This window comes from Pelmatolapia mariae, linkage group LG20 (genome assembly GCF_036321145.2).
Source record: "Pelmatolapia mariae isolate MD_Pm_ZW linkage group LG20, Pm_UMD_F_2, whole genome shotgun sequence".
NCBI classification, from domain to species: Eukaryota; Metazoa; Chordata; class Actinopteri; order Cichliformes; family Cichlidae; genus Pelmatolapia; species Pelmatolapia mariae.
This window is the reverse complement of record NC_086244.1, coordinates 16,173,553-16,194,562: the sequence shown is the minus strand read 5'-3', so window position 1 is coordinate 16,194,562 and position 21,010 is coordinate 16,173,553. Positions and strand designations below refer to the sequence as shown.

At 39.4% G+C, this 21,010-nt stretch overlaps 1 protein-coding gene across 2 annotated transcripts in view; it reads right to left on the bottom strand.

Annotated features, from left to right (window-relative positions):
* Positions 1 to 11,745: 11,745 nt before the first annotated feature.
* pip5kl1 (phosphatidylinositol-4-phosphate 5-kinase-like 1) overlaps positions 11,746 to 21,010 on the bottom strand; it is a 44,651-nt gene continuing 35,386 nt past the window's right edge. For both annotated transcript variants that reach the window (XM_063465367.1, XM_063465368.1), the window contains 5 exons: positions 20,798 to 20,832; positions 20,649 to 20,704; positions 20,202 to 20,314; positions 19,859 to 20,021; positions 11,746 to 13,641 (listed from right to left, as the gene is read on the bottom strand). In XM_063465367.1, the coding sequence (XP_063321437.1) occupies positions 13,200 to 13,641; positions 19,859 to 20,021; positions 20,202 to 20,314; positions 20,649 to 20,704; positions 20,798 to 20,832 (809 nt within the window). In that variant the 3' untranslated portion in view covers positions 11,746 to 13,199. The remainder of the gene's footprint in view (positions 13,642 to 19,858; positions 20,022 to 20,201; positions 20,315 to 20,648; positions 20,705 to 20,797; positions 20,833 to 21,010) is intronic.

Here is a 21,010-nt window from a genome sequence, read left to right as displayed (position 1 = left end):
AGAATGAGGAATTCCAGCTATGCATGTTTCTCTGTTTAAGCAGTGTTGTTATGTCTGTCAGCGAGGAAACAGATTTCTTTTTCTATTTGAAACTGAACATAAAAAAAGAAACCCAGTCCACTTCCCGGATTCCAACAAAGAAAACTGTGATGATAGCCTTTGACTTTGCAGTCAAAAACAGGAAAAAATAGGACCGTCTTTAAAGTGTTTTTAAACTCAATCTCAAACACAAACTGCAATATTAATTCATATAAGGTGCTATGAAGTTTTTTTGATTTGTGGTTTCAGAAATAATTGCTTGCTTGGTTGATGTGGCTCATGAACTTGAATGTTTTCTTTTGGAAAAGTGCAGTAATATTAGCACTTATTTGGAACCGTCTTTCCTCCACACGATTAATTGTTCATAGTCAGCAGGATGATTTTCGAGACATGGTCAACTTGTCCAGAATTGACTCTCTTCCAGCTCTGCAGCTCTCTCTCTCTCTTATTCCCGAACTGCCTCGCTGTGCTGTTTGCTGCTGGGAAAGTAGCAGAGTAGCAGACAGTGGATTTAACAGAATTTGTATTTTTCTTCCTACCACCCACCAAAAGAAAAAAAGAGAAGATACTCCCAGCCAACCAAAAAACTGTCATATCACAATGACATTTCATATGTGCTTTTTGTTTGCGATAAGTTGTACTCAAACATTGTGATTTTGGTTTTAGAGGTACTTTCTTCTCTTCTTTTGCTGGCTCAGCCTTTCCCATAAAGCTTTGTTCTTGTTGTGATTGGTGGTTATCCTGGTAGTGGACCAAACTCGAATATTCTAATATCTGTGGGTTGTTAGACATTATTCTTGTACTGCATTTATATTAATATTTACTTAGAGATGTATATATTATATATATTTAAATACGTTGTGCACCATGCCAATAAGATGAATCCTCATTTGTGTATAAACTGGGAATAAACTTAATTCTGATTCTAGCTACATCTCCCCTCTGCTAGATGGGCAAAACTGAGAGCTCAGTAAGCTAATCAGGTGACACTGAGTTTTGTAGGATGTTGTCACAGCATTGTGTGTCTTTACCCTGTGCTGTGTATCTCAGTTTGCAGTAGTGCAGATAGTATTTGGCTTTGCAGAAGCTCTTGTTGCATAGTGTGGTGCCTTGAAGGTCTTTGAGAAGGGTTTGGTGGGCAGTGCGGGCCTGTAGTTGAGCTATCATACGGTGTTTGCATATATTTACTCAGGGTTCGTACTTGGCCTTGCACTGCAAGACTCTTGTGGTGTTGCATGGGTTTAGCTGCTAAGCTTAGAAGGTGTCTAAGGTTGGCATGGGTCACCACCACTGAGCTACTAGATGAGTTTCCTTTCCACCAGCTCTAGTTTATGTGGCTCTGTTGGTGACTGACTTCATCCCCTGCTGTGTGCTCTGTCTGTTGCTGGCAGCGTAGCAGATTGGGATTTTATCTGAGCTTGTTTTTCTTCCTTTTTTTTTTAAAATCAGATACTCATCAGAAAAGGGAAGGTATTCCTAACACTCCCTAACGGTTATGCTAGAAACTGTCATGTCACAGTAAGGCCAAGCCCTCTTTGGCTAGGACAGCAAACAATAGCTTCAGTACTTTGTTGTCAGCAAGAACACTTGCATAGAGATGGAATTTCTGGAGTCATCCTTTGTGCAATCATCTGTGCAATCTTTTGTGTGCTAATCACTCAAAAGTCTTTTTAAAACAACCACAGACTGAAGTGAAAGTCAAATGTGAACGGAAGCAAAACTGTCTCTAAAGATAATTTAATCATTTTATGGTAATAATAAGAGATACTTTATCCCGCAATTAGGATCTTCTTTTATTTCTTTTTCCACATTTTGATTGAAAAAATTACAACAGTAATCCTCTGTGGGGGAAAAGGATTGGTGAGTTAGGAAAATCCCTCTGACATTGTGATGAATAATAATGAATGTGAGGGGAAGAAATACAAAAGTTTCCTGGACATACTCCACCACCACCACCATCTCCACCCTCCAAACTTAGACTCTGGTCTTTTTAAATAGGAACAGCTGCAGCAACATCAGGAATTGTGATGAGAATGCATTATTACTGTCAAGGGAGGTTGCTGCCATTGGCGAGAGACACTGCAGTATATTGTACTGATTTGTTTGTTAGTGTTCTGATTATGATGAGGTAATACAGACATGACTGGCTGTACCCAAGGCTTTCCAGACAGTGCAGTAAATGGTCTATCTGCTTATGGCTGGGAAACCTCAAACGAGCCTTGTAATTTTTGCACGTCCTCCCCTCACTGTTTTATCAGATATATAACCCAATATTCACCTGCACTATATTAAGAGAATTATAGGAAGCCCCTGCAGCTCCACACGAGTGAGTTTTGTTTAAAAATGCGCACCTGCTTGTTTCTAAGTCACGGTTACAGAGAGACCATATTTATCTCCCTGATGTGCAATATTACCAAGTGCAATTTCTCATTTAGCGTGATATTCTGTTATAACTTATTCTATTCTGTTGTTTTTTTCTTAATTTTTGCTGCTCTTAACTTTGTACTGTCTACTTTCTGCCATGACCAAACCAATCTTCCACATGTGGGACTAATAAAGCTTTATCTTTTCTTATCTTTAACGTCTCCTGAACAGCGTCATCCACGGGAACACATGCTGTGGGATTAATCTTTTTTTTTAATGGCGTGAATTGTAAACAAAAAATGTGTTTGTAGAGGCTTTTGACGTAGAAGCTTTTAGTGATTTGCATTTTTAGAAATTCAGCTTTTCTTTGCCTTGTCCCATAGGACTTTTTTAAATGTCCCTTTTTAAACGTGTTATCACTTGTATCTAAATATAATTGAGGTTTTTTCATAATAAGAATAAGAAATTCTTTTACTGCTTTTAACATACTTTGGCAGAAACAAAATGAACACCCTATTCCTCTGTGGAAGAAAAGAGCAGAATCACTGTGACAACATCAGAGGGAAAGCCCTCAGACATCGTGATGAATAATAATGACTGTGAGGAGAAGAGGTGCGGGAAAAGCTTTGAAGAGAAGTGAAAAATATGGTTTCAAATACAGCTTACTAAAGCAGTTTAACTAAATTAAGCTGGTTATCAGATTGTCATGTAGTCACAATGTTTAATCGACAACCACATCTGGCTGATAACCATGTCAACCAGATGTGGGCCAGTACTGGCAATAATGGCACTATTTATGTTCCTGTTTTCCTATTTTAGTTAGAAGACCCAAATGCCATGTTGCAATACTATACTGCTATAGTAGCCAACGTTTCAAATGCAGGTTTGACAGGTTTGTGAGTGTACATTTTATCCAAAACCTAGTCTACTCATGTTCTACTCATAGTCTTCCCCCAGGCTATTCGGGCCCTGAACCAGGTGTAGGACTGGACTCTCCCACACACATCACATCACTATAAGACTGGACTCTCACACACATCACATTAACACACGCACCACCACACATTTCCTATAATTTATAATCTTTATAATCTCTTTCTGCTATTTGCACATTTTTTTTTTACTGTAAATTTCTAAGTTAATTTGTAAATTTTGTAGTAACCTGTAAATTGTAAATACTGTAAAACTTTTTCTGTCATTTAATGGTCGGGCATTGTACAGCTACAAGCATTTCACCCCTATGTCATACTGTGTATGGTTGTGTGTGTGTGACAAATAAAATTTGAATTTGAATTTGAATTTGAATTTGAATTTACCACCAGGCCAGCAGTGTGTCTGCAACTGGAACATGTGCTGGCCCATGTGTGGGCCACCTCTGGCAAACCAGATCTGGGGAACCAAAGGGCCGTCATTCTTTCCGGTATGTGGGCCATGTGTAAGCACATTGTGTGGGCCAGATCTGGGGCATACCAATTTTGCTATGTGGGTTACAGAGCACCTAGACGTGACTGCAGTTGTAATTCTGTATAAACAATACTGAATTGAGCATTAGTTTGCATCCCTGGGTGTTTGGTACACGGGGGCAATTACTGAGAACAGGGGTGCCTCCAGAATATTTTCATAAATCGTGAGGGACAGACAAATGTCACAATACGAGTGACAAAAATTGTAAAGGCAGGAATAAATAAGTTAATGTTTCAACTCATTGTAGGGCACGTTTCTCTTGGTTGCGCTCTCGTTTATTAAAATTACTGCCAACATAGCACCCACTGCCCTCTGGTTGGTGCCTCAGGTCAATCTGGTCGCAACCTCCATACTCACTAACAGCTTCTTCCCCTAGGCCATTCTGACTGTTAACAAACACTATACCCCCACACCCCACCCCTGTCCACCACCTCACCAATCTGAGCCATGGTCTAAGTAACCCTCATCACTCAGGCCACTCACACATAGACAATGCACTCAGACCAAGTCCTTTTGCACCACTTCCAAGCATTTTGCTCTCCAATGTGTGCCTTTCTCTTGATTGTATACTTCTCCTGTTGTTTATTTATTCCTGCTGTCTTACTTTTTATATTTTATTCCATGCACAGTTGGCGTGGAGCGCCCTTAATTTCTTTGTACATTTACAATGACATTAAAGAGCTATTCTGTTCTGAACATGAATGCTGACCAGTCCACTCTCAAATACACTGGTTGAAAGGTATTTTTGTCTTGAAGTTTGACTCAAACCTGTCTGTTTTTCTACATATGATTTAAATTATTTTTAAATATGTTGCTAATAACAAAACTTGTTGTTTAGTTAAGTTTAGGCAATGAAAACTGCTGGCCTAAAAATATTACAGAAAATATCACAAAATTTATTGAGACCTACTCTTTTTTTGCAAACAAAGAAAAAAAACCAAATGACATCCGAGACGCTTTAATAAATACTTTTAGCTTGGTTTACTCTCGCCTAGGTCATCAAAAATGAAGACAAGGCTTCATTAAAACACAGTGAGACAGCTCTCAGTCACTGAGAGGAACTTTTATTGTTTTTAAACAGGCATGTGAACTTATGTACTGATGTATATGAAGTACATGAAATTAGACCATAACACTCCCCACTAACCCTCAGTTACAGAACAGAGGTGTTGTGATCGAATCCTAAATTTTAATAAAATGAAAGAAAATGAATCAATAACTGATAGGAAATAATTTTTATTATGCAAATTTAGGAGGGTTTTATCTGAAAACATGCCAAGTTTAATAAAAATGTTTTTTATAAGGAGAAAGCTACAGTAGAGAGAGAGAGAGAGAGAGAGAGAAAGAGAGAGAGAGAGAGAGAGAGAGCGATGAACTTTTCAAAACCAAAAGAGAAAGGAAGGGAGCACATGACCAAGAGGAATGACATAACAATGAACTGACTCAGTTGTACGGGCAACAAAGGTGGGAGGACAAAAATGAAACAAAGGAAGTGAAACTTCATGTGAGACACAGGCAACAATAATTGCCAATATTAAACAGGTAGACAAACACAAGTGAAATCAGAGAGGCTAACAGAAATGAGACCAGAATGGAAAACAAAATTGATACTAAACTGAATGCTACTCAACAGATATACAGGAAAACTATAAATAATACAAACAATGCTATATTATATTATATATCCATACAAATCATTGCGATTGATCCAGTAGGGGTTTTTTTTGAAGAGGCTGACATTTTTTCCAAACTAATGTTATTTTGGAAGTAAATTTTTATACTGAGTAATACACAAACTGTTTTTTGATTTCTAGTTCGTTAGGATAGTTTTCTTAGCGATGCAGAGGGCAGTAGGTACGCGATTATTTGCATTCATATCTAATTCACTTATGTGAGGTTGTGCTACAGCTACACCTTAAACCTGTGGGTGGGTCCGCCTCTGCTAAGACCACTAAACCACACAGCATGCCTATAGTTCTCAATAGCGTTGCTTGTGCATCTTATTAAACCCCGTGGATTAAGAATATGCTGTCACTAAAGTTTATATGTATGTGAAGGCAGACGAGGGAGCAAAACTCAAACACCAATGATCCTCACAACTCTTCAAAGAAACTCAAATGACATCAGTCCTCTTTGTTTTATCGTGTCCTTTTCTTTATTGTATTTCCATGTGTTGGGTTGCCATTGCTCTGTTTTTGCAAAAAACTAAAACTAAAATTAGTAAATAAATGAAAGCGATAATAAAGATATTTAATTGCCTGCAATTATTTTTTCAAAGTAGAAAGACCTGCTATGTATTCAAAACGGCACAGGGGATTTAGGAGTGGGATCTCACCGCTGCTAAGAGTTTTATTCACATCACATCATGCAGTTGACAGTTTACAGCTATGACAGCACAGCCTCCTTTACAGTCATGAACAAAAAATAAATCAAGTTGCATAATCTCACTGTCAGTGTGTTGAGATTAGCACACTAGTCGCTCATTTAAAGTCCGCTAAGCACTGTGGCCTTTAAATGAGACATCAAATCATCTGCTCGAGGATGCGATACTGATGGGAAAAAGAACAATGGAACCTTTTTTGAAAATGACACAGCGTCCAAATCACCCAATATGTAGACATCAGCTGACTGCACATATTGTGCAAACAGTTGATGTCATACAAAATCATCTACATACTGTACAAAAAGGGGAGGAAATAATGAGTTCCTGAAGCTGCTGACGGTGCTTTTGTTTGCATAGACGTGATTAATAATGAATCACCAAATAATTGCACATATTGTGCTGATTTCACAGTAATCAGTGCAATATGTTCTGATTTCAAAATGTATGTGCAATCAGCTGATGTTATACAAAATTGTACATTAACCTAACCGGCGTGTGTGGCAGCAAAGAAAGAATTTCATCACACAGAGAAATGCCGTTTTTTCTTTGTACATATGACAATAAACGCTTTGAACCTTTGAAAATTGTACGAAAAGGTGAGAAAAAAAAGAGTTCCTGAAGTTGCTGATGGTGCATTTGTTGGCTTGACGTAATTAGTAGGTCAACTTTAATTTGATATGCTCAGGCATGTAAACTGTATTATTGTTAGTGAATTAATGTTAGCTATGAGATTTTAAAATTGCACTGCTGAACCCAAAATAGTTTCAGAGACTATTACAAAAAACAAACAAAAAAACAAAAACAAAACAAAACCCCACAGAACCAATTACAATCTCTGTAATCCAGAAAGTGAGACTTTTAAATGCGAGTGTAAAGGTATCATAAAGAGCTACACTTGCATACAGACCAAAATAAGAATAAAAAAACAACAACAACAAAGAAAAACAAAAAAAGGTTTATTGAAACGCTGATAAGCCAAATTCCAGAGCCAAACAAAAAAAGGCAAAAACACAAACCACAAAAACTGTAAGCATAGGGGATGAAAGAAGAAAGGAAGTAAAAGCGAACATAACACATGAGAAAACAAATGGTCAAACTACAACAGGAAGTCAAATAATACTAAAACATGACAACATCCAAACCTGAAATACTGAACATAAAAACAATAAAAGGGGAACACAGAAATCAGAGGACATGACAACAAAGCCAACCAGCCTAACATGGATCACAACACGAGTGCAAGCAGCTGCATTTCATTATCATTTAATCAAACTGTGTCATCACACACAGAAAGGTTTAAATCAATAAAAATCTGAAGAGCGTGATGTAAGCAAGTCTTATTTCTAAGGGAACAGTGTAACAACCCTTTTTTGTATTATAGCACCACTGGGGGGGGGAGTTGCCCTACTATTGTAGTAATTGTGGGAGTCTCCTAGTGGGTGTGTGAGTATAGCGGCAGCCATTACATGCTGCTCGTGTGTCTGTTCTGTTGTAACAGGCTGGCGCCGGCGACTACCGATCTCTGCACATGTATGTATGGACCGAGTAGAGCCGTGGAGACCTGGCTAGTGTGGTCTTATTTTGCTGACAGCGAATAAAGGTCTGTTGTTTGATTTAACTGACTGGCTTTGAGTTATCCGGCTAACCTCCACACCACATGCCCGCTGGACCTGCTAGCCGCTCCTTCCTCGCCAGACTGCTGTTACAACAGTTTGTCAGACAGCATCACATGGACTAAACAGGAATTTTGCAAGGACAGCTTCTGATTCTGGATTTTTCTATTTTTCCTTTTAAAAACTGAAAGAAACTTCCATTGTATCATTCCACACATGCAGAAAAAACTGACGTAGCTTCCAAGTCTGGTAGGTGAAGGCAAAGACTGGTAGAGTCCTCCAGCTAGAGAAACTCCTAGCTGTATAGAGGTCTATGAGAAAATGGCCCTCAACTCCTTTAATCCATAATCTATATCTATAATCTTCCCCATGACCTTCCCCCATGACCCATAACTTAATATTTCCCCATGAAATATCAAGTTAATTTGTAAATTATGGTCATAATAACAGGCAGAATTCAAGTTATTCCAGGTATGCTTGTCGGCTAAGGACTTATCAGTTGTGTGCTGTGATTGGTGTCCTTGGATCTTGGCTCATTCTTCACCACCTGGCTCAGCCATAGTGGAAATCCTCAGCTCCAGATTTAATAACCGGATTTTACAGGAAACAAAGCAATAATTAAACCTTAATTACATTTAAGTACAGCTTAAGTAATTTTAAGTAGTGTAATTGGTATCATGGTTTTTTTTAAATTAATTAATTGGTGTTTGCTTTAAATTTGCCTCGCTAAATATCTATCTATCTGTTGGGGTGCCTGGGTCATCGACCCAGAGTTCTGAGTGTTCATTACTATTGTAGTTTGATTTTTGCCTTTATTTATCATTTCTAGTCTTTTGGTTTCTTTGTCAGAGTTGTGCTTTCTGGTTTCTGTTCTGTTCCATAGTTGCTGTATCGCTATGTCAGTCTACGTCTCTGTTCCCTCTGTTGCAGTGCCTGCCTGTGAGTCTGTGTTATGTTTCCTGTTTTACTTTGAAAGTCCGTGTCTCATGTTAATGTGTGTGGTTGTGCTTCTTTGTCTCATTAGGCCTGAGCTGCCCCAGCTGTGTTTCCCTCCTGTTACCCATTCCCTGATTGCTCCCTCTGTGTATTTAAGCCCTGTGTTTCTCTGGCCGTTTATCAATGCCCAAGTACGCGAGTACGTACTCGCGTTCTCGGTGAGTACGTACTCGCCGAGAACGCACGGGAGTACGTAGCCGCCGAGAACGCGAGCACGGACTCGCGATATGTACAATTGGAACACCTGCGTACGTGATGATGTCACAGGTCCGGAGTTTTTACTGCCGTCCCCTCTTAATTTAACTGTGAGTAACATGTTATGAAGCTTAACTTTAATCACAGCCAAACCGGTTTACTCAGGAACAAATAAAACACTGAAATGAACCAAACATTAACATTTAGAAGTGATCTAAGTGACTTATATATCATTTTTAACCTCAGTAGTGAAACCTCTATTAATAAAAATAGTGTACATGTACATACGTGTACATACCTTAATAAAAACAAGCAGGTGAGATGTTAGAACGCTTTTATTTCTATTCTAGTGGACACTCAATACTATAGACAGCTGCTGGAGTTTCTTTAACCTGAGTAGTGAGAAGTCCGCGAGCGGTGGGGGGGGGGGGTTGGAAACGATGTGCCGGGAGTCCGCTGTTGAGTTTTGGACGAAATGCATTCTGGGATATATAGCTGTCCCAAGTCCACACCGATGCATGCTCGATAAAACGGGCGGATCGAGAACACATCCGGGACTTTTTCGCGTTCTCGGCTTGATGCGTACTTCGAATTGGAACAGTACTTGGTCTCCGACTGATGACGTATCACGAGTACACGAGAACGCAAGTACGCACAAGTACGCATATTGATAAACGCCCTCTGTGTCTGTGTCGTGGCCAGCCAGCCAGCCAGCCAAGTTTATTTTGTATTCTAGTTCAGCCAGTTGCCTGTTTTGCTGTCAGGCATTAAAGCTGTATTTAAGTTCACCTTTTGCTTCCGTGAGTCTGCATTTTGGGTCCTTTTCCTTATTATTGATTTGAATGCTGGATAGTTTGCTATTTAACTTTTGTTTTATTTTACCAATGTAATGTGATAAGGACCTCAAAAAGCACACTGTACTGACAGTGAAAAATGGTGAAATATTGCTTTTCTGCAAAATTACATGGTAAATTTAATTATGCAATAACTACAATTACTCATATAGTACTGTACTTCAAATAACTCACGCTATACCTTGTATTTCCTTCCCTGTAAAATATTTAGGCACAACCTACATTGAAATTCAAATAAAATGCATAAATAAATAAAATAAAATAACTGAAGTCTGTTTAATTATAGGGGAATAATGCCCTCTCAATAGATACAGCCACATTTTAAACCCCTGAGTCTGTGACTGCTCTGTAACGCTACATGGTCAGAAACAGAGGCTGGTTTACTTTGGCAAAGATGCACAGAAAGAAAGTAGCCAAAATAACTATTTAGGTTTTTTTTTTTGTCAGTGACTTTGGTGAGAAGCATTTTGAAGCAAGGGTGGTGTTTCTCCACCTTTAATGAGGCATTGCACTGTTTACTTCAAACTCTCAATCATTTTGTCCCATGGTGCAGTTAGTTTGTGCAGATACCAACATGCTAATCAAACTTGGGTGTGGACTAAAACAACCACATTGAAAGCCTTCGGAGTAGGTGGTCTTGGTCCGGTTACAGTTGAACTCCGGAACAGTTAATTTATGGTGAAATTGTGATCCAGTCCAGTTTCTTCTTCCTGTATTTACTTTTTTTGCTCTTCCCCATCTACTCAGTGGGCACACTTTACTTCTTTCTGTGGGAAAGGAAATTGTTTTTTGTTTTTTGTTCTGTATGTTTGCATTGGGTGAATTACTGCTGCCCATGTCTTCATTTTTATTTAATTTTATTTGCACACATTAAGTCCTTCATGCATTTGTGAGATCTTTGTATTCTCATCTGTCAGAGAAAGAATCACGAATGTATTCAACATCACAACACTAAATGCAAACAGAGCCATACAAAGAGAATATGCAGCCAAGAGAAGAATAAAAGCACAGAGCCCTAAATAGGTGTCAAGGTGATTACATAAAATATTCATTTGCCTCATTTTTTTTACGGCTTGCTGCACTTTCAATTAATTTAGCTGTTTAATAAACCCATCTATTAAATTATTTAACTATTATTTTTTTAATCTTTTTATTCCTTTTTTTCTCCATCTATTTATTTTTAAGGCATTTTCACTTTGCTTTCAGTGCCAAAAACTTCCAGTCAGTTTATCAGATTCATGCAGCACTTTTACTTCCACTTTATCAAACAATGGTTCGTTCAAGTCATTGGCATTGGTTGGAAACACCAGATTATTAACTGCAGTTAATTTAATGGCTGTTAATAACAGCAGTGGTTTTCTGGAAGTTACACTAAGCTCTTTTACTATTAGCTCTCTAACATCACCCTATGCTTTCATTTATTTGGGTGTCATTGTTCCAAAATGGAAATTTGGATTCAGTTTACTCAAAGACGTCAGTACAGAGGTTTTCAAGGCACATGGGGAATGGACTTTGATTGCAGAGCAGCTTGGCCCTGCGTATTTGGGTTGGCCCTGCATAGGCGTAGCTGAGTTAGGAGAAAAAAATGTTTTTCTGAGAAATGCAAGCACACTCATGAACAATATAATTTATAGAGAAAATTCAATTACCTGTTTTTAATTTGTTTCTCTCAAATGTTTTTTCAAATCTAAGGGTAAGATGACATGAACCTACAGCCATGGACCTTCTGTTTTTCCCCATCTACAGGGTAGGCCATTTATATTATATATAATAAAATGGGAATGGTTGGTGATATTAAAGTCCTGTTTGTGGCACATTAGTACATGTGAGGGGGCAAAGTCCTCAAGATGGGTGGTGACCATGGTGGCCATTTAGAAGTCGGCCATCTTGGATACAACTTCTGTTTTTTCAATAGGAAGAGGGCCATGTGACACATCAAACTTATTGGTAATGTCACAAGAAAAACAATGGTGTGCTTGGTTTCAACGTAACTTTATTCTTTCATGAGTTATTTACAAGTTTCTCTTTGTTCACACCCATTGACATGTCGAAGAGGTTAACACGTTGTATCAAAGACGGCCGACTTCTAAATGGCCACCATGGTCACCACCCATCTTGAGGAGTTTGCCCCCTCACATATACTATAATGTGCCACAAACAGGACTTTAATATCACCAACCATTCCCATTTTATTATATATAATATAAATGGCCCACCCTGTAGATGGGGAAAAACAGAAGGTCTGTAGGTTCACCCTGTACATTACAGAAGTCAATAAGAATGAAAATATATTAAAAAGAAAAAAAGATTGCAAGTCAGCTTTATTCCATGACGCTAGAACATGTATGCTGTGATCTTAAGGAATGAGGCTCCCTGTGCTGCAAATATATTTGCTTCACAAACTCACTGGTTTGCAAAACACAAAACAAGTATTTATTTAACCCTTTAATGCACCCATGTATTTAAATTTGTCTTTCTGAGGTAGCATTAGCAGTGACAGAAGAAAAAGTGGATAGAAACAATAACATCTGGATAGAGGACATCACAGTCTCTGTATATTAAAGGCCTTACACCTGCATTACTTTTAAAACCCTCTGGTTGTAAAAAGAAGTATGAATGTATAGAAGAGAAATCAGAAAATAACCCTGTGTTGTTTTGGATTCATGACTTCTCTAATCACTTTCTTGATGTGTTTGTGGTCAGAGTCACTCAATTTAAGCCATTTTGAACACAACTTGGTGTTTAGTCTGTAAATTATGGTCCCACTCAGAGTCAAAATTTAGAATAAAGCAGCTTATGCTTTAGGGTGGGCCCAAGTACAGAGTTCCGCTCAGTTTCATGGTCATAGCAAGCTAAGATACCCCAAACATTCAGCTTGAAGCGTCAAATCCAGAATATAATTCTAAAATTTGAACACAGTGGGCTGAAACGCATACTTGTCTTAAAACTATTTGGCAGGTTAAGGAAGTATAAAGAAGTAATCCATGTCTGCTTCTCAAAAAAATGTTCAAATAAATAATGAAATTCCTATTTGCGTACAGCCTGTTTCATTGCATTGTTTCGTAATCAGCCATCCATCCATTTTCTACAAAATCTAATTTATGTGTGTGTAAAAATCATTTTGGTATCTGCTAAAGGTTCAGAGGTAAGGCCCACATTTAATGTCTGAAGTTCTTATGATGAGAAGGTTGGAGAGAAGAGGAATCCTGCTTTACGCCATGCGTTTGAACTTTGGTTATTTGGACTTGCTCGGTGAGAAGTGGAGATGAGTTTCCACCTCTTGTTCAGGCTCTACTTGGTGTGGTCTTGCACCCACTGACACAGCCTGAGGCAGTAAGTCTGTGGACTGACGGTTGAGAAGGACCGACCGGGGTGCCTTAACCTCTTCCACAAATGCTCCAGCCTCTTCTTAAAACTGTAAACTGTGAAAATGTCAATGATGCCGACAAAGTAGCGCTGCTCGGGGCCATCAATGATGTGAAGAGGATTCTTTAAGTTTGGCAGCAAACGTCGGTTTTGGGCTTGGAAGTCTTGCAGCTCAGCCTCAGCGCTCGCTGGCCCAGCATCCTTTGCACATGTTCGAGGAGAGCTGCTCCTTGATGCAGCTTGAGAGTGTGGTGTCTTTAAGCCGCTGTCTGTTTCAGATAAGGATAGGGCAGGGTCCTCGTCCACGACTGTTCCGGGAACTGTGGCTGCATTCATATGGATTGGACTGGAGCCTGGATTCACAGACCTGAAAAGAAAAGCCATACAGATGAGAATGAGTCACTGAAACGGACACCCTAATTGGCCCTTTTGTAATCCTTTCAGTCCAGTCTAGACAGATTACAACAGAGTTTAGCGCACCAAGTGAATCCAGACTGAATATACACATTGAATTCTCACGCCATTATACTCATGCATTAAATTCTGAACACCAGGTAACTGATGACTCATTTAGGGTTAAGCCTGGGGCTTGGGTTAGGTTACAGTCTACCATTTTTTATAATATTTATTCATATTTGAAACAGTTAAAAAGAAAATATGTTAAGGGAATATATAGTAAAAATCTGAAAGGTAATATCTTTTGGTTTCTGAGAAATGTGCCTAAATAAAAGCAACCCAGAGCAACCCTAAAATCCCACACTGGTTACTGCTGGCCTAATGGGTGTCAAGATGGTAAAGGCAAATATTTCATCCACCACTCCTATAGAAGAATGCACTAAGGCATGTGGACATGGTTGAAACGACTGCTGGTTGAACATCAGAATGGAAAAAAGGGCTTATTAAATTGACTTGGAACTTGGTGTGGTTGGTGGTGCCAGACAGGATAGTCTGAGTCAGAAATCCTGATCTAATGGAATTTTCACACAAAATGGCAAGGTGCACAGAGAGACAGGGAACCGAATTAAATTTGACCATGTTGGGAAAGAGTGAAGGCACAAGCGTAAAATGTAAAATGAGCAGCAGCTGGCTACGTTTTAATGATGTTGGAGACTCAAAGCTGAGCACAGAATTAATAAAATTAGGAGGTGGCTAAAGTGACACCCATTTTTATTTTTAGCCATTTTCCATTGTGGAGGACAAAAAGCTTCAAACTTCTCCAGGCCTTAAACCTCGTTTGTGTAAAAAATAAGGCTTTTATGAAAACACTGAATGATAAATTGATTCCTTGAAAAGTTTTAAGTTCAGTACTGAATATTACATAAAACTAGAAAAAGTTGCATTTCCTGCGAAAATGCAGTGTGAATGCCATGTAGTGGAATCTGCTAAACAGCTGAAGAAGCAGAATTATCTGCTGAACAGAGGTGTAGAAGCTGAAGTGCTTGCTGAAGATGGCTGTATTTGAAAGGGTACACTGCAGGGTGATAAGAAAGCAGTGTGCATGCAAGCAGGGAAGATGTGCGGCAACCGCCATAGGTAGGATTCGAACCTTCGCCACCGGGGTTCACGGCGGCTGCTCATCCCACTAAGCCAAACCAGTTCTACTCCCAAACAAAGATATGATGAGAGAAAAAATGTGCACTGTGCAGAAGAAGCTGAATTGTGCTGAAAAGAGGTGAAGAAGCAGAACTTTGTGCTGAAAAGAAGTGAAGAAACTGAAATTTGTGCTGAAAAGAGGTGAAAAAGCTGAATGTTCAGCAAAAAAGAGATGAAGAAACTGAAAATTCTGCTGAAAAGAGCAGAAGAGGCTTAGATTTGTGCTGAAAAGAGGTGGGAAAAGCTGAACTGTCTGCTGAAAAGAGGTGAACCTGTTGAACTTTCTGCTAAAAAGAGATGAAGATACTGAATATTCTGCTGAAAACAGGCCAAGAAGCTGAAAATTCTGCTGAAAACAGGCCAAGAAGCTGAAAATTCTGCTGAAAAGAGGTGAAGAAGTAAAAGTTTCTACTGAAAAGGTGTAAAGAAGCAGAACTTTGTGCTGAAAAGAGGTAAAAAGGTTGAACTGTTAACTGAAAAAATTGTTGCCATAAGCAGGATTTGAACCCGGGCCTCACGGCATTCACACAATAAACTATATACACAGTGTCTTTGAATGGCAGAGATGCAGAAATGTGTGCAATTAACGCATGGCTCAGTGTCTGAGTGTCTAAATGAGACACACAGTCCTGAATGTGCACTTGAAGCTATTTATAATTCAAAAAACAGGGCACTGGTGCCAATTTCAGAAACTGAAAAGAAAAAACTGCGAACCTAACCCTAGCTCTAACTTTAACTGCAAATGGGCTGCTAAAGACCTGTTGGTTTTGATTTAACTGTAAGACATTTATGCATTCACAGTTTCTTTGGAAGCTATGCTAATTCATGTTTTTATAGTTGAGGTCTTGATATTCACCTTCACTAAAAGTTGGCTTTATTAAATCTTTTATATGGTGCTTTGTAGTCAGGGCTTAAACAGCTGCGGTAAAACACACCAAACCCTACCAACTTTGGAAAAAATGTCAGGAGAGACTGATGACGGAGTTTCCAACAGATTTAGAAACTACTGTTGGGGCTTGTATGCAGAGATTACATACCTAATTAGTTACTAAACAATGCTTGTGAATGTTGATTTGGGTTTAGGGTTGGGGCTGGTAATGCCGGGCTCACACTGTGCGATTTTTGGCCCATTTTGAGCCGATTTTTGAGTCGTGCGACCGTTTTGGCGATCGGCCCGATTTTGGCCTTCATCGTGCGTCGTGCATCGTGTAGTATACGTGGGGTAATGAGAGGCGATTAACACCTCACGACCAGCTCCCGATCATCAATCGCTTGGTCGTGAGGATTTCAAACCTGTTTGAAATCCTCGCGACCGTCGTGAGGGTGTCACCGCAGCTTCTCGCACTGCGCACGCGCAAACACAAATGTCAGCGAAAAAGACGGCGCAGCACGGGAGTGCAGCGTGTGATCTGGACACAAGCGATGGAGGCACAACTTGTAGAACTATGGCAAGCTCACCCGAGCCTTTTCGATGTGGCCTCACAAAATTATCACGACCACAACAACCGTGAAAATAGTTGGATTTACATTGCTGCTCAATCACAGCTGCCTGATCAATGTTTTTAATTAGCAATTTAGCAAAGTTGATGGTGGTGGTGTGCGTGTCTATGTGAGTGAAAGACAGAGAGGGAGAGTGAGCGACAGAATTTCTGTTATAACCTTCATTTTATGGACGCACAGTGTGAGCACTCAGGTCGCATCAGAGCATCGGGCCGTATAGTGTGAGACCCTGCATCGTGACCTGTGAACTTCTAACCCCTGCGAGTCAATCGTACAGTTTGAGCAGGAGCTGAATCGCGCGACTGAAAAAATCGCACAGTGTGAGCCTGGCATAAGGCATTTGGTTTACCACTCACATGGTAAACCAAAATGTCATGTTTCTAATGTATTTTAGGTAGAATGATTATATTTTTGATTGCTAAGTCGCTAAAAAACATTTTATAAATGCAAAACAAATTACCTGAAGAGCAGAGTCCACCACTGAGGACTTACAGACCACAGGTACATAAAAACCACAGAGGCTTCTGTAATCCTGTCACTTAACATACACTAAAGCTGACGTGCATTGCTGTGGAAATATAACTGCTCTTCAGTACTGTCGATTGCTGCTGTGGATTTCAGGCTACTTTTTCATTGCAGCTTTTAATTTTATCAGTGAGAGAATAACAATCATCACTTTAGTATAAGGACAGATGAAGCTGTGGGACACAACCACCAAGTAATTAACACATAAAACATCACAGAAAAGCATGAATCCTGGTAATGGTGTCAGCTATTAATGTCAGTTACATCGCAAGGTCTACAAAGATTCACCACAGAAGTAGTGCAGAAACCCTTGTTGACAAGCACAGAGGTAAGGCATTTAGTGTAGTGGGAATGGTTGGTGATATTAAAGTCCTGTTTGTGGCACATTAGTATATGTGAGGGGGCAAAGTCCTCAAGATGGGTGGTGACCATGGTGGCCATTTAGAAGTCGGCCATCTTGGATACAACTTCTGTTTTTTCAATAGGAAGAGGGCCATGTGACACATCAAACTTATTGGTAATGTCACAAGTGTAGTGTAGATCATTAACAAGTTCCTGTCATTAGGTTTTGGGTCATCCACCACCTTTTAAAGATCATCTTCCCTTCATGAGGCAAAATCTTGCATGACATTCCAGACCCAGGGCCACTGATGGTCATTTCATATTTCTTCCATTACCGAATAATCGCATCAACACTCGTCACCTCGTCACCAAGCTTCTTGCTGATGGCCTTTTCCCCCCTTCCAGCCTTAAGCATGTCTACAATCTTGTCCCTGACATCCTTTATCACAGTGTTGGAGAGGTTGGAATGACAGGGGTGCTTTAGGAACATGACAAATTGAAATTTGGATGAGCTACTCAATGACATGCAAATCAATTTATAAAGTTTATGTAATAGGTTTTTTTTCTGGCTTTTTGGTATTTTTGATATTCTGTCTCTCTCCATTAAAATTAAAGTACCATAAAAGTTAGAATCTGTTCATTTCTTTCTAAGCGAGTAAAGTTATAAATTCAACCAGGAATCAAATCTAACTAACCCTCGTTTATTTTAATTACAAAAAGTTTAATTATTAGTTAGACCATTGGCTCTATATCATCATGCAAACATATGTTCAAGAGAAAAGCAACAAAGAGGTTAGAGGCATATCAGTCAGACTTTACAGGGCTAAATGAAGCAGGTTTTACAGCTTGGGGAAGAAGACCTCAGACACTGACCATGAAGGCCCATTTCTACTAATGAACATCAAAATATTTATTATAATTCTTATTAGGCACACACATTGATTTGAGAAACCTAAATATGCAAAAATAACAACTCTAATGAACCCAAATAAATGAAATATAAGTTAGATACATATCAAGGGGTAGCTAAATAGTTTGCATGCAATTCAAATACAAAATATTCAGTGTAAATATTTGAGCTCCATATGCATTATATTATTCTGTGATTCAGGGCTTGTGCTTGAATTGAAGCCAGATATCAAGCACCCGTGGGCCAAAAACAAAAAGACAGCCATGACTCAGTCTCTGAATTTTATATTCGTCTGAAGCTGTGTCTATAGTCTGTAACTGAGCAAAACCAGTAATGACTCAGTTTTCTTCTAATTTAAAGCTGAGTGAAAAAAAAAACAACTTAAGTGGAGGAATCCTGCAACAGGACCCTATGCAGGAAGCTTAGTCTGGGAGCCCAGCCCACTGCTCTGGATGTGAGTGCGTGATGACGCAGCATGAGTCACACACTAATGGAAATTACAATTTCTGGCTTAGAACGAGGTGTCTGATGCTCCTGATGTTCCACTTTTATTTTAGGAATGAAAATAAAAATCATGATTGTAACATCAGCACATTCGGCCAGCGAGTTGTTTTCTGATTGTTTTTTCTTATTTTGTCTGTAGTGCTCCATCTGCTGTGTTAACCTTGTTAATACATCAGCTGGATTTTAAAACATGTTTGATTGTTTTCGTGTTCATTTGGAGCTTTTGTTTCATACACCTTAAAGATCATAATGATGTCATGCTGTGCTTTCACTTTCTCCATGCTTGCATGTTGTCATGACTGCAGGTATTTGTTATTGTATGGATAAATCTGGTGTCAAGAGATTTATCTATATTTATTGTAATGTCAGCAAAGAAACAAACCAAACCCAGTCTGCTGGTAAGGCTCTCTGTACTTTCTGTGGTTGTTAGTTCAAAGAGCACTGGCTGAGACAGAAGTCTCAGGTTTCCTAAAACAGCTATGCAGTGCAATTCTCACGAGGCGTTACCCAACATTTTAACAGCCATGTTTAAAAAATGTTTAATTTGCGAATCACATGGCGGAAATTCTGTGCATTTAGGCACGTAAACCTTTTGAAGATTAAACCGAGCATCAGGATAGGGAATTTGAATGAGGCATGGCCATTAGTGCCAGGCCGGCTAATCTGAGAGTTTCAGAAACTGCTTAGCTGCTGGGATTTTCCCATACAACCAAATCTAGAGTTTACAGAGAATAGTCTGAGAAGAGAGAGAAAATATCAAGTGCCAGGCAGTTCTCTGGATAAACATGTCCTGTTAATGAGGATGACAAAAGAGAATTGCCAGACTGCTTTGACCTGATAGGAAGGCAACAATAAAAAAAACACAAATAAACAAAAGAAACCCCTCTCTGAACACACATGTTTAATCTTGAAGCAGATGCAGCAGCAGGAGAGCACACCTCGATGAAGTTTGATTTCTGCTGTGACATTTGGATTGAAGCTGCAGCAACTGTGTGACGTGTGATGTCAATATGGACCAAAGTCTCAGAGGAATGTTTCTAACACCTTGTTGAATCATGAAGAATTGAAGCAGTTCTGAAGCTAAGGGGAACCATTTTTTTTTCAATTGCACTTTTCAGTGTTTTAAAATTGCTGGAATCCTCCCAAAATTAATACGCGATCAGAACTCTCTAAATGCAACAGAAATGAAAACCAGGGTACTAAAACGTACTTTTTTGCTCTTACGATGAACGTAGCAAAGGAGAGGCCCTGGTGGCGCTCGTCGTGGTGTAGGGGCTGATGAGCAAGGAGAAGGCTGTAGTCCAACACGTTGAGCTGGCGGAGGAAGTGTGTGTCAATTTCCACCTGTCGCAGGAGCCAGGAACGCTGCTGGTCTAAACAATTAAACAACGCATAGCTCGAAAAACACAATACTGACACAAAAACTGGTATTTAATTGTTACTCCAGCACATGGACATGACATTTGCAGTGAGATACTGCAGTGACAGGCCTGGAAGAAGGTGCAATAATGCTACCTTTTGAACTTATACCCAGAATACATAAATGCTCTTACCCAGAGTGATGAACTGGCCCTCGAAGTTGAGGTCTTTGAGAACCACAATGATGTGGCTTCCCTCTGGTGCAGGGTCTGTCCAGCGACTCACCTCACAGCCCTTAATGTCATACCTGACAACACAAAAAAGGCATAACTGGATGTTTTCAAAGTTCTGCTAGAGGCTTGGACCATCGAAACGTGACCCAAAAGTTCCAGGAACAAGGTACACCTGGTATAGGTGAACCCAATCCCTGGTATATAATGCATATATGGCACTACAAAGTAAATGTTTAAAAAGTGCAAGCGTGAAAAAAAAGTCACAAGAGAGTCACGGACAGCACCTGTTGCATCAGCATCCAAAGCCATGCAAGCACGTGCTAGTCTGATGGTAAGAGATCGGAAGGTTTGCAGTTCCTGAGCAATAGTCAACTTCAACTTGTCACATATGGATGCTTGTAAGCTTACCTGGCATTGATGCGATCATCTGGATAAAACACACTTTGCATGACAATGAAGAACTTCTGGAACAGATAAATGGGAAAAAGTACTTTATAACCCTTTGTTTCACATTGTAATTCTCAAGAGAACTGAACAGGCGTAAAATGTATCTGTACCTTTCGTCTTTGTGGGATTTGGATCCTGTGAACACCTAAAAACAAGAAACCAGTTACTCAATTGAGACATTTATTTTAAGTGGGATTTATTTTAAGTGGGATTTGCAACATAAAACCTCTTACTCTAAAACCTACTCTACTGTTTATTACAAATGAGAAATCGCTGTCACCTGTTCAATTCAGTTTAGTTCAATTTTATTTATAGAGCCCCAA